Raw genomic sequence first — 14,100 nt, 5'->3', positions numbered from 1 at the left:
TTTTCATGTGTTAATGTGATCTCCAGCTGTCAGCGGCAGATTTTGCCCAACAGCCTTACTTCCCTGTTTCAGCCACAGACTTTCACTTCCTTTCCTACGAAGACTGCAGGCTGTACCTGCCAGTAGTTATCAGCATACAGAAACCACCTGTGTTGCTGTTGTAAACTGTAGAAGGTTAGCAGTGTGTCATATCATCACCAAATGAGTCGGTGCAATGAGCTAAGCTCTTCACACTTTCTGCCCAGGTTTATATGTAGACACTGCAGCCAGATATACTAATACCACTACATGTGTTTTTTCTGCTGAGGCTGGCAGTCTGTTGCAGTCATGCTTCCTGGTGACTGGGTTTATTTTTGAGCCAGACATGTTGCCAGTCATAGACTTGTGCAGTATAGTAGATGCTTGCAACAGCTGAGCAGATAATTCATAGACTTGGCTGCTTTTTGCTGACTTTCTCACTCTTTATTCATGCTCGTTTCTCTATTTCCCCTCTGCCTCCTTTTATTACCTACCTGCCCTTATGCCACCTCCTAACACTGCCTGCTCGCTGACTCTTTTGTCTGCCTTTTTCTCTTTCTTTTCTCTCTCACTGTGAGGTGTTAAACCTCATCTATAGTTTCAGTAAACCTATTCTAATCTCAGCTTCTCTTTCTTTGGTGTTGTTTTTCTTCTGCTGTGTTGTCTCTAGGACTGCTAGCTGCTGAAAGTACGTATCCCTTTCCCACCCATAAAATCTTGATGTGTGATATTATCATGACATCATTGCTCGCTTTTTAGTTACATTTTCTTCTTAGTGTTAAATGACATGGGTCCTTATCCTCCAAAATGGCTTCCGCTGTGTCTCCCTCTGTCCTCTCCTGTCCATTTAACAAAACCCATATCATGATGAGTGTGTTTTTAAACTTGACCTGTAAAGATGATCTTCTGTTTACATCCATCTTCATTATTCCAATTGCAGGAAGCTCTGTAAAGATCAGATTAATAACCTAGTGTTATTGTTACCCTGTGAGACGCACAAAACCAAAAACAAAGGTTGAGAGGATAACCTGCTTAAATGTCCTGACTAATTGGATTTTCTATAATAATCAGGTTTCTGCTAAAGCTTTCAGGTGTTAGTTCAAAAACTGTACATCCTAAAGATGAATGTTAATGATTAATTGATGATTGAACAGTAAGACCTCTGCAGTCTGTTGTCAGTGCAGCACATTTAGCAACTAATCGACATTTGTAGGCTGCAGCTTATTTTGTCACGGTTAGGCTTTAAGGGCTTGAATGTTTAGGCTCCCAGAAAAGTAAATTGTCCAGGATTATTGTTAAATCTTAGTCATATTTGGGCATTTGTTGAATAATTACCATAGAGTGGGAGTAGGGGCAGTCATTTTAAGTACAATATTATTTTGTTTAATTAATTTCTGCGAGGAACAGAATGCAATTTGTATTTCATAAGCTTCTAGTGATTAACCAATTATTGAGCTGTACATGGCTGAAAATCAATTACGGCAATGGTTTAAAATTTGTTTCCCTAATTGGAGTAGTATGATGCATGTAAACATACCTATAACAAGGTTTTCCCAAAGTTATTAACAGTTTAAATGCTGCTTACAGTAAATTATGTTTTCTTCTCTGCCGTTTCTCGTACATGCCTCACAGTAAAGCCCATTATTAGCCCAGCAATATTACATGTTTGTAAATGGAATTAGTTGATCCATATTCATCTTTAATCTGTTATTCCAGGGTTTCTTTCTAGAGTTTTTTTAGTTAACCGAACACATACGTGCCAGTAAGGCAGTGCTTGTTATCCTGTTCAATAATATGTTAAAATCAGTACTTTCAAGGATGGAGTAATCCATAGTCTCTAAATTGAACATGAGATATTTATTAATTGATTTGTAAGAAATGGAGGTCTTTACCTGGTGGTGTAATATCACATCACCCACCGCTAATCAATTCTGTGGTAATTTAAGGATCAGCTTTTGGGTTCAAATGTATCCGAGAATCACAGTTCATCTCTGAATAACTTTTAAAGTAAACCTTCTCTCAGGAGAGAAAGAGGAATTCTGACCACACTGCACTTGTCTACCCTCTAAACATGTCACTTCCTCTTCTCTCTTTAACACCAAGGAGTGTGTTTACTATGTAGGCTACACATATTTTTTAAGACTTTTTGAATTGGATGTTTTATTACAAACGGTAAATGTTTGATGTTTGTGGCTTTAAAGAAATGATATATCAGATTTGAATCCTTTCTTTCCATTTTCTTTTTCTGCATTTAAATTTTTTCATATTTATATTCTGCATTTTTCTTGGGCATACTGCTCCTAACCCATCATCCACACTGTGACTTTTTGAAGTGACTTTCCTCTGATGTTGTATTGATGCCATATACCGCTGTTTCTCTGGTTTTGCTGCATGTGTGGGCGATGCAGCAGGTACTTGGGGTTAAATAGTTCTGAGTGTTTGTGTGTGTTTTATGTGTTTTCAGTTGTGACACCTATTGCTTGTCTTTTGTGTTATTTTTGGTATTTCTCGTTGTTTTGCCTGTTTGTGGATGAGTTACTTGTAGTGTGTTTGTGGATGAGTGTGTCTGTCATGTTCCGTGTTTGCATTTTGTGTAGTATTGAATGTTTGCAGGGACTGCTTGGTGTACTTGGGAGTGTATATGTTCTGTGTGCATGTGATTCAGTCTATAATTGAGTGTATAATATCTGTGTGTGTGTGTGTGTGTGTACAGGGGCAGTATCACAGGTTTTGGACAGTCTAGAGGAGATTCACGCATTGACGGACTGCAGTGAGAAAGACATGGACTTCCTCCACAGTGTCTTCCAGGATCAGCACCTCCACACCCTGTTAGATGTGAGTAAACCACAATATCTTCATCTGTAATACCAGAAGTGCCCAGTAGGTGTCATTACAAGTCAAGAGTCAGCTACACACGGTATTTGTCCAATATGTATGTTCTATTTACTATTCTGTACACTTAGCATCTTGTAATTGAATGAGGCAAAATTGTCAAATTGTTCTTACATGTTAGTTATTGTCATTTCAGCTTTATGACAAAATCAACACCAGGTCGTCCCCTCAGATCAGAAACCCTCCAAGTGATGGAGTGCAGAGAGCCAAAGAGGTGAGGAACTCGCTGCTCATGTTCACTAAATAAAGGGACAATTTAAAATGAGAACTCACATTTACAAACTGGGATCTCCTTCATGTGCCTTTTAAACCACTAATCTGATTTGTAATGATCTAACAATGTTAATTTTGTGATAGAGGCTTTTCTAGTATTTAAAAATAACTGGTCAAGTCCTAAACAGTGAGTGATGCTCTCTCAAAAAGCTTTCTAGACGAAGCAAGTAAATAATGAAAATACAATGAAGAGAATCAGATACTGTGCTGTAATATATTAATTTTTATCAATCATATTGATTATTGACATTCTTAATGTTCACACCTCTTTCTCTTTGTCTTTATTTTCTTCACCAGGTACTGGAAACACTCTCCTGTTACCCAGAGAACATGGAGGCCAAGGAGCTCAGGAGGATCCTCACACAGCCACACTTCATGGTGGGATGTTACATAAACACTCACAACGCGACATACATATTCTTATTGTTTTGACGGGTTCCGATTTTTTGGCCTGTGCATGTAGAGCAAACTTATTGGTGTGTGAGATTACAAGCTACTGTGTCAGAAGAACGGTTCTTTTGTCAATCCAGATAACTCCCTCGACCACAAAGCTGCTTAGCACCTGAGCTTGGCGAGGGATAGACACATGGAGAGGAAAAAGAACAGAGACAGAATCAGTGGAGCGGCAGGAAGAGCTGAAGGGCGTCAGTGTGGCTATACAGTCACTTCTGCTTGTGATGTTTGTCAGATAGGTCTAGTGGCTGAAACAGACCTGAGACAAGAAGAACAATTTGGGATGATATTATTGAAGGACATGGAGAGTGAAAACTGAGACCGAAGAAATCAGTGGTGGATTTCATCTAAAGGTAGAATATTGTTACCTCCGGCTCGGTTTGTCAGTAGGATTACAGAAAAACTACTGGCCGAATTTCATGAAACCTGGTGGAAGTGTGTAGAATAGGTCAAGGGAGAACTTATCAAATTTTGGAGCGGATCCAAATCACAGGGCAGATAAACAAATTATTTTTCACTTTTGTTAACATTTACGAGGTAGGGCGTTTTTGCTGCATACAAGTGGTGTCGGAAAAATCTGAACAATGTGTTCCCGATCATATGTCATGGCTCACCTGATTTATTTCCTTGCTCTACATTGCCAAGCAAACACTGGGAATGGTTATTCGACGTGTTGTTTAATGCTGAGCATTTCCACTAACGACTTAAAGCTCATAAACACACCAAAGTCGAAAGACTTCCCAATTCAGAGAAATGGGACCATCCAAGGAGCATCTCAATGTACCATTGGCCTTTGCAGAGGTCTGCACTCTCTGAGTGCCATTCTAGAGTAGTTGTTGTCTGCAATTGCTATACTAGAAGAAGTGTAGCTTAAGTGTTATTACAACAGTAAATAGCGAATTCATAGTGTCAGCGAGAGGATGACTTGACTTTTACTGTAATTTTGTTTTGGGGTCTGAAGACTGCTGGAAACGGAATTGCCCTTTTTGCCGTTTATGTAGCCTAGTTAGAACCACAAGAGGCTGATTGTTGTATTTTAGATTCCGTCTCTCTGACCTGACCAGCTGGGTTTTTCATGCTGCCACAGACATTTAACAGTGCTGATAGCTGAATGGGTGTGAAGGGCTTCAGCATGGTAGCACATGGGAAGAAGCATGCCTCACTTACCAATTATCTCACTTTAAACTTTTTCCTGACTTCACTTATGAGGAAATGGTCCAAGGAAATGCTTTGTTCCTGTTAATTATCAATTTAGTATGCAGTCATTGGTATTCAATGTCAAACACTTGTTAGAATCCATTGTTGATGCCTTTTTTTAAAACGTGTTCTTGTCAGCCACACTAATGTCCACCATAAGTCAAAAGCCTTTAATGCCAGCTGTTTCAGCTCTCCATGTCTGTCATGCATCATCAGTGAACATGTTGTCGCACTGATAAGCAGATGTGATCATTTGGCAAACGCAGCCAGTAGATGTTTTTGTAAAAACACACTATGTGTCAGTAACATGATTAGTGCCCAATGAGGATTAGTGTAATTCACACTCTTTCCGACATTGGAGCTATCCACTCACATACACACAATGATACAGTGTGCACAACCACATGTACCTTCCTCTTGACTGGGATTTGGATTAGTTATTCTAACAGGAGTGTTTTCTTCTCCAGTTTTTTCTTCCAACTTGGGATTCCAGTCACAAGTCTTTCCTCAACATTGCAATGTCATTGGGCTACATTCCCACTGGGTTCACCTATAGAAAAAAAACATGGATACTGTGTAGTTGCATCAGTGAGTCTTGACATTCATGAATGTCTGTACACTCCAGGCTCTGCTGCAGACCCACGATGTGGTGGCCCACGAGGTCTACAGCGACGATGCGCTGAGGGTGACCCCCCCACCCACTTCTCCTTACCTGAACGGAGACTCCCCAGACAGCACCAACGGAGACATGGACCTGGAGAACGTCACCAGGGTTCGCCTGGTCCAGTTTCAGAAGAACACCGATGAGCCCATGGTACGTAAAACAAGAGACGCACATACTGCAGATTGCACTACATTTCACATATGGATAAATTGACAGGCTCACTTTGTCTTTTCATCGAACCAGTTCACTTCTGGAAACATGTCCATTAAGTGTATGTACAACTGATCCAAAAAAATGCTAAGAAATCTAGTTGTAAACCCATTTTTATCGAACAGTGAGTAATCAGTTGGTCCCTTGGTGACCAAGTTAACACTTACCTTGAAACTACACTACAAACCTCAGTAACTAAATAAATAAATACAAAAGATGAATATATCACTATATATTCACAATATTCACAAATTGATTTTCTGTCTAGTCACCTGCTAGGGTGAGCCAATTGGTTTATTGTGACAACACATCTTGAGTTATTGCGTTACCATAAGTGGGCATTCAGCAAAAACGCAGGTCTTTCCATTCATTTTGAATGGGGTTAGTGCGTTTAGGCTGCGGCGGGGTTTGCCGCAGGGGTGACACGCAAAAAAAACACAGCGGGCCTGTGGCAAAAAGTTGAGACCGACTCAAGTTTTGGAGAATTGCAACCCCACGTCACGCTGCAGTAGCCAATTATTTAACCAGCGATCAGACTTGTCAGTGTTTTGAGGCGGTGTGAGAGTCCCATACATTAAACAGGAAACACCACTGCCCGTTCTCTATACATCCATGAAGCTGCCACAAGAACATTTTAAAACACAAGCACTAAACTCCCCAGGAGTTTGTGTAACAGCTGAATCTTTCCTGAAACAAGAAAGCACAGTTGATTTGTCTCGCTCATTTCTTTTCTTTCGATTTCTCCGTAAAATCAAGCTGCCTTCAAGTGCGGTCGGAAACTTCAAGATCTTTAAACGATCTAAAGAAAAACAGTAGTTGTGAAATATATAGTGTTACGATAATTATTTATCAAGAGATGGACGGAAACACTGAAATTGTCACAAAGTTAGTTTACTTGCAAGTAGAGTCAATTTGCAGCACTTACAGCAAAGCACAGAAAAATGATTAACGAAAAGCCCTCTAGTACAGAGTCGATGTCAATGTAAATCATAATTTTTCTAACATATAGTCTAGTTGTGCTACATTGGGGGGTTAACGAACACTACAGTACGTCACACAAATGGGCTGCGCACAACCCTGTGACAAATCGCCTTTTTTGGTCTGAACGTAGCTTGCTCATGCATTAGGGTGTAGTTGAATTTAAGGCTCAGCATGGTAAAGTGTGCTGTTCTGGGACTATACTTTACATACTGTATGTAGCAGAAGGTATTGTCACTCTCTGTGGTTATGAGCTGTTATCAGTTATCCCCCTCTGTCTGTCTCTTCTAGGGCATTACTCTCAAAATGAACGAACTCAACCACTGTATTGTAGCCCGAATCATGCACGGTGGAATGATTCATCGACAAGGTATGTATCCATATAAATATACGTCCAACCTTACACCACATATGCATATTTAATAGGCACATTAAGCCATTTGTTTGGTTAATCTGATGAGATTTTCTCTCAAAATAAAACTAATCACAAAGATCATAAAGTAGGTGGGAATATAACGGTAACTCTTATTGGACTAACTTCTGGTAATTTAAAATAACAATAAAATGTAACTCTTCCATACATTAGTTGGGCTCCCCTGGAGCCATCTCAATAACCCCCGGGGGTTTTCCTGGCCTCTGCTTTGTGAAGCGATGATGTTTCAACACCCAAGAGCCTCATTTGTAGCCTTTATTAATTCATGATTTCTCTGCTTCAGGGACTCTGCATGTAGGAGATGAGATCCGAGAGATTAATGGCATCAGCGTTGCCAATCAGACGGTAGAACAGCTCCAAAAGATGCTGGTAAGGCACGCGGAGCAGCTCTCCTCCTCATTTTCCACATTTAGACTGTGTGTCAGTATTCTTAGCATCTATTATTGTTTAGGCATGTGTTATAGGATGTAACATATTTGAAGCGATGGTGTTATGTGGACTGATATAGTAACAGTGTTACTTAACAGTATAATTTTAATAAGGTGAGACATCTTGCTATGTCTAAAATGGCAATACATGGTAGCAAATATAAATTTGGAGTATATAAAAGTCAGCAGGTGTGGTACTGTGCAGACAGGGCTTTCAAACCATTAGTTTCTTTATGATCTTGTTATTATTGTTTGTTTGTATGGTTTCCCTTAAAAATTCATTCAGTATGTAACATGCATATTCCTTGTCCGCACAGAGGGAGATGCGGGGAAGCATCACCTTTAAGATTGTGCCCAGTTACCGGTCCCAGTCCATGTCTTGTGAGGTACGGAATCACACACTTGCATACATTTTTGCATATTCAATGGGGGAAAGAAATATTCATCTAGTGTTTTCTGTTGCAGAAAGAGTCACCAGATGTATCCCGACAGTCACCTGCAAATGGTCACGCTAGTGTCACCAGCTCCATCTTGGTATGTTTTGGCTTCTTCTTTTCACCCTCACACACTTTCACAGAAATAACAGCAGGCTAGTAAAAAGAAAAAAATTAGGTAAGCTAGTGCGTTAGGGGGTTAAGGTTCATACTGTACCATAAAATCACTACATCTTGGATTTAAATCTGGACTAGGATCAGTGTCAGATGTTGTTTCCTACTAACTGGTAACTATCGAAATCAAATCAATATCCAAAGCATACAATGTCATTACACAACCATCTTTTAACGGTATTTGCCCTAGTTAGTGTGTAATCAAATAGTACTTACACAAAAACGTCTGTCATCCCAACTAGGACCTGCCAGCGACGATCCAGCCCAAAGGCCGTCAGGTGACGTTTCCTTACTCTTTAAACCACGACTGCTCTCATTTCATTCAATTGTGTGCTTCTCCCTTTGCTTTAAAATACGCTACTGATATGACAAACTAACACTCATCCCAACAAGTCCAAATCTGCATGTATGCACTAATAAGCACTCATGCGTTCTTCCATTCCCATTACATCTATTTTGTTTACGTCAGGTTTTGCTCTCCAATGTCAGGCCTTAAATCTACTCTGCTTTGGCCTTCCTTAAACATTGGAAATGATTCCTACACAGTTGAGCAGATGTTTGATTAAAAAAAAAAATGTCCTGGTCAGGATAATATTGTAGTATAATTTGGCCTTGTTGACATATTTCCTTGCTAAATTGTATTGAGAAGGAATGAAACATCTGTAATAAGTAACACAATTTGAGATGCAAAATGTTAGGAACCCTGATGGCTTGGTCATTTGCTCTTAAATGCATTCCTCATTTGTTTTCTTCCATTTTTGTCTGTTTCATGGTGTTTTCATTATGCTCTGAGATCACACACACACATAAATAAAATGCGGTACAAACATTGTAGTATATAAGATTCCGCATTCAATTGTGGGTCCCTCATCACACCTCTTTTGTTAATGCCCCCCCTTCCCCCCAGCGTTTTCTACTGCATGATATATGTGTAAGTGTGTGTGTGATGCTCTCCACCCCATAGATCTCCAGACCTGCTATCAAGGACAAATTGTCCATTAAGGTAAGATGTCTCCAAGTGGACCCTTCGTAGAAGTAGATCCCAACTCTTCCCACCCCCATCGCAAAGTTCGGTTTCTCATCATAGTGGTGTCTAGATCCCATGCTAGCTATCAAGGCTTAGTGTTTATATTTGGTTCGTAAGTGGACATAAAAGGCAACAAAAATGTGGATCTATGTGCATAAGCAGTTGCTAAATAGGATGCATACGCTGTTTAAGCATTTTGGTCTTGCTTTTAATTTATCTAAATGTCTGTGCCCTTTCCTGCTTTGGCTCACACACTTTTCCCTCTGCTGTCTTTTTATCTTTTAATGACAAGCATCAGCGCAGCATTTCTAACTTCTTAACAATTTTGCAGCCAGTCTCCTTTTATGTGGGCAGCTTGGCCAATCATATTCTTTTCCATTCTTTCCTATGATCGCAAGGCTATTCTTTGCCACTGCGTCAGCACCTAACAATTCTTTTGTATCACTGTCCTGCCCTTACAGATTTATGTTCGTGCTCAGTTTGAGTATGACCCAGCAAAAGACGACCTCATCCCATGTAAGGAGGCAGGCGTTCGCTTCCGGGTGGGTGACATCATTCAGATCATCTCCAAGGACGACCACAACTGGTGGCAAGGAAAGCTGGAGAACACCAAGAACGGCACAGCAGGCCTTATTCCCTCACCTGAGCTACAGGAGTGGTGAGTAGAACACCTGACAAACAACAAAACTTTTTATCGGTTCTGTATTTCTGGGTGTTCACATTAAGTGTTAGGTACGCCTTGCAATAGGTCCTACCCTCATGAAGGTTGTAATGTTTTGTATTTTATTTTTTTAATTGTTGTGTTATATAGAGAGGCATATGAGGTCCACAAAAGTATAACAAACATCTCTGTTTAACACAATACAGTTCCTGAGCACCAAAAACTACAGCTTCTAAAATAACCATATAGTTGAATCCCCACCTCTCTACAGTTCCCACAAAAACATAGCTGAACATTATAACTTTCAGGAAAATAGGATTTATTGCAGGACTGTATTAGACAACATTAGCCAGGTGTACCTAATAACCTGGCAATTTAGGATAGTTTGGAAGTCTGTAAATTATGATTAATCTGCAACTTCCGAGCCTGAAAAGTGAAGCCAATGAAGTCCCTTAAATCTACATTCTATCTAATTTCCAGCAGGAGGCTGGACTCTACTGCCTCCAAAAAGAGGTCTGACTGTATAAAGGTCTATGAGAAAATGACCCTACTTCTCACTTGATTTAGTTTGTGGCTTGGAAGTTCTGGCTGCGGTTACGACTGGCTACTCTTTACAACACGTCATAACCTTGTCCAAGATAGCGTTGTAAAGCCAGCCACTCCTGCCAGGATTTGAATCCGTTACTTTTTTTTAGATGTGACAGATGTTACCAATATGCAGCAGGAGTTCAGGAATAGCTTCAATGCTCAGCCAAAGCCACAATGCTGGTCCTTGTATCTGTGTGTTTATTTTTCTTTTCTGGCTATTTATGCAAACAAATGACTTACTTCCTGTCTGTGTATATATAATGTAAAGCCACATATACATATTGAATCACAGACAAGGCCATTTAATTAACAGTACATGTGTTTTTGTCAGGCGTGTGGCATGTATAGCAATGGAGAAGACCAAACAGGAACAGCAGGCCAGTTGTACCTGGTTTGGCAAGAAGAAGAAACAGTACAAAGACAAGTACCTGGCCAAGCACAATGCAGGTAAGCCATCAAACACTGTAGCATACAAATGGTGCAACAGAGGTAAGCTAACCCACTACAAGCATGTCATTTCTTTGATCTGATTGTGCAGTAAAAGTGTAAGAAATCCACTCTCAAATTACACTTGAGAGTTGCAGTACTACCCAAAGATAGTGCTTTGAAATGTTTGCCAGGGCCTTACTAGATAGCCTATGTGTCTGCAACCCATAATTCAATTTGGAGTACAATCTCACTTACTAGTGATTCTGTTTTCATGCCATTAAAAAAAATTGGATGTTTTGATTGAAGGGCCTTGTTTAAAGGGCATGTGGGGTAAATAATCACATTGTTGCACCTTTGTTCAGTACTTGTAACTGCTGCACGCCTGTTGCATTTTCCCTCTGACAGACCTCTCCCACTGCTGTCTCGATTTTGCCTCGTTTTTCAGTAACTAACGGTGTTGCAATGAACAGCTTTTGATGTTTTCAAGTTTTGTTAGGGTGTTTTTTGTTCAATTTGTCTTGTTTTCTGTGTCTTTTTATTAACCCTTCCGCTCCCACCCTTTGTCCATATTTCATGCTGTCTCTTACCCAATGACATGGCTGCATGTAAGTAACTCCAGACAGCTGGCGTCCAGCTTCTGTGTTTTTCTTCCTCTTCTGTCTGCTTTTATACCCTCTCCTCCTAATGTCTCCTTGACTTTTGAATGAAGGCTGCTTTGTTTGGGTTGTTATTAGCAATGTAATTCAAATTAACGAGATGCTTGACAGCTTAGAATTACTCAGCTTGGTTATGCTTTTTTATCTGACCAAGGTTAATGCAAATATGCAAGTTTTAATGCTTTCTCAAGGTATTTGATCTCCATCAGGTCTATTTTGTGCACTTTATGGCATCATTTGAATAACCCAATTGATTCCATGCTTGATGTAAGCCACAGGGACAAAACATCAAAATGAATGTTAATCTCATTAGTATTGCTTGTGCCCCCTATGATTCGCTATTAGGTTTGCATTTATTTTTTTAGATGTTTGTATTCACATTGTTATGAAGTATGTATACTCAGTTGCCAGTTTATGAGGTACATCTAGTTTAAACGAATGCAGTCTGATACAGCCATCCAGTGAATTCTACCTTCATGTTGTCAATCAATTAAAACTTTATTTGTATATCACTTTAAAACAACCAAAGTAGACCAAGTGCTGTGAAGAAGAATAAATAAAAGACATAAAATACACAAATCACACAAGTCATAAAATACAATACACATAAAACATTAGAAAAAATAATAACAGCCATACAATTAAAACAACAAACTCAAGTAATGTCAACGTCAGGTGTCAAAGGCCAGGGAGAAGCGGTGGGTTTTAAGAAGAGTCCACTAAACAAGTCTAGTTTTAGTTTTTAGAGGTGTTTTTTCAACTTAATGGTCATTTTAGTGTTGGCTTGTGGTGCTGTTGAATTGTATTCTATTATACTATTATTATTATTATTATTATTATTATAGAAGACGATTATTATTATACGAGATGTTTGTATTTGCGGTCTTTTCTGTATATATATATATATATATATATATTTTTTTTGTGTATTGTGTGTTGTCCTTGTGATGCTGCAGAATGGACAGAGTCCAAAACAAATTTCCCTTCGGGGACAATAAAGTATATCTTATCTTATCTTATATTGAGCAGTGTTTCTACTATTCTGTCCACACTTTTTATATCAATTAGTGGAAAACACCTACCGAAACTACAGCCTCCATTATAACCAATAAGTTGAATCGACATTACAATTGAAGTAGGATGTATTGCACGACTGTTGTATTAGACTGTGTTCTCTAAAATACTGCTGACTGAGTGTATATTAACCACTTGCTCCTCAATTCCCCTAGAGTCATAGTCCGTTTATTTTTGTATAACACGTCAACCATGTTAGCCCTTTACAGTTGATACTGTTTCTTCTCTGTTCTGCAGTGTTTGACCAACTAGATCTGGTGACCTATGAGGAAGTGGTCAAAGTGCCCTCATTCAAAAGGAAAACACTGGTCTTGCTTGGTAAGTAAACATTATATTTGTGTAGGTACGAGAGAGTGACATATCCTTTTATCTATCTCAAGATAGAGAGAGATCGAGGAAAATATCTCTATAGTACGTATGTCATGAAATAGTCATAGTATGCTATGCAAATGTCACATCAAAAATCATAGTTTAGTATGTTATAAAAGATGTCAAAATAAATGTCATAAAACATTTGTAGTATAATATGCCATAAAAATGTAAAAGAAAATCATAGTAGGTCATAATAAATGTATAGTATTCCATAGAAAAAGTAATTAAAAGTCATAATAAATGTCAAGTAAGTCATAGTATAGAAGTGTCTATTACTGGGCCAGCCTGTTACAGCCTGTTACATTAATTCAATTGTCTCTGCTGTCTCCTTTTATTCAGGTGCGCATGGAGTTGGTAGAAGGCACATCAAGAACACACTGATTACCAAACACCCTGACCGCTTCGCCTACCCCATCCCTCGTAAGAAGAGACACACTCTAACATAGCAACTAAACAATCAGCTACTGAAACTAAAGCAACATGTCTTAAATACCCTTCCCCTGCTGCAGACCCCATTTTATGTACTATGACAGGGTTTTTCCTGGCTCAGAATGTGCCTTTGGGGGGACACATATCAAGCGGGCGGGGTCTAACCTGACTCCGCCAGATGGATTGCTTCGCATTTGCTCGGCATATCCATCTGGGAACTTAGCGTTGGAGAACTTTTGGGAAGGGGCGAAAATACTTGTTAGCTGATTGGATAAAGCATTTGTCTGACGGGCCAAATCAACCAATCCGATCAACGAAGCGTATGAAAATACAACCACAAGCCAGGCTACCCCTGCAGCTGCAGGCAAAGCATAGCTCGTCAGCTCAGCAAGCAAGCAACATGTCGGTAAAGGATATTTGCCATAATTTACGAATAAAAGGCACCATTTCAGGTTCCCAGTCCATATTCCAAAAGAAGGATCCAGAATTAGGGCTACCGCTGTCTGAAAATACTGGTTAGCTGATTGGATAAACCATCTGTCTATCACCAACACTCGTTGCGTCACACCTAAACCCGCCTCAAAACCAATGCTGATTGGTCGGTCGTTTGGCGAATGGCTCCAAATTTTCTCTATCTCAAGAGATCAGGACAGTGTCACGAGGCTAGTGGGGGTCGGCCCCCAGGAAATTTTGAGCATCAAAGACTTAAT

The 14,100-nt window shown here is 39.6% G+C and overlaps 1 protein-coding gene across 18 annotated transcripts in view; it reads left to right on the top strand.

The window, feature by feature from the left end:
- LOC120554595 (peripheral plasma membrane protein CASK) overlaps positions 1-14,100 on the top strand; it is a 42,944-nt gene that overhangs the window by 24,753 nt on the left and 4,091 nt on the right. For 3 of the 18 annotated variants that reach the window (XM_039793581.1, XM_039793584.1, XM_039793588.1), the window contains exons 11-25: positions 689-705; positions 2,728-2,853; positions 3,047-3,124; positions 3,481-3,561; positions 5,459-5,647; positions 6,977-7,055; positions 7,402-7,487; positions 7,864-7,932; positions 8,012-8,080; positions 8,397-8,432; positions 9,119-9,157; positions 9,643-9,839; positions 10,762-10,877; positions 12,827-12,907; positions 13,301-13,381. In XM_039793581.1, coding sequence (XP_039649515.1) covers positions 689-705; positions 2,728-2,853; positions 3,047-3,124; positions 3,481-3,561; positions 5,459-5,647; positions 6,977-7,055; positions 7,402-7,487; positions 7,864-7,932; positions 8,012-8,080; positions 8,397-8,432; positions 9,119-9,157; positions 9,643-9,839; positions 10,762-10,877; positions 12,827-12,907; positions 13,301-13,381 — 1,344 coding nt within the window. Of the gene's footprint in view, positions 1-688; positions 707-2,727; positions 2,854-3,046; positions 3,125-3,480; positions 3,562-5,458; positions 5,648-6,976; positions 7,056-7,401; positions 7,488-7,863; positions 7,933-8,011; positions 8,081-8,396; positions 8,433-9,118; positions 9,158-9,642; positions 9,840-10,761; positions 10,878-12,826; positions 12,908-13,300; positions 13,382-14,100 lie in introns of all 18 variants that reach the window. The other 15 variants (XM_039793589.1, XM_039793586.1, XM_039793592.1 and 12 more) reach the window with 9 other exon arrangements.

The sequence above is a fragment of the Perca fluviatilis genome, chromosome 24 (assembly GCF_010015445.1).
Source record: "Perca fluviatilis chromosome 24, GENO_Pfluv_1.0, whole genome shotgun sequence".
NCBI classification, from domain to species: Eukaryota; Metazoa; Chordata; class Actinopteri; order Perciformes; family Percidae; genus Perca; species Perca fluviatilis.
This window is presented reverse-complemented; position numbering and strand designations above follow the sequence as displayed.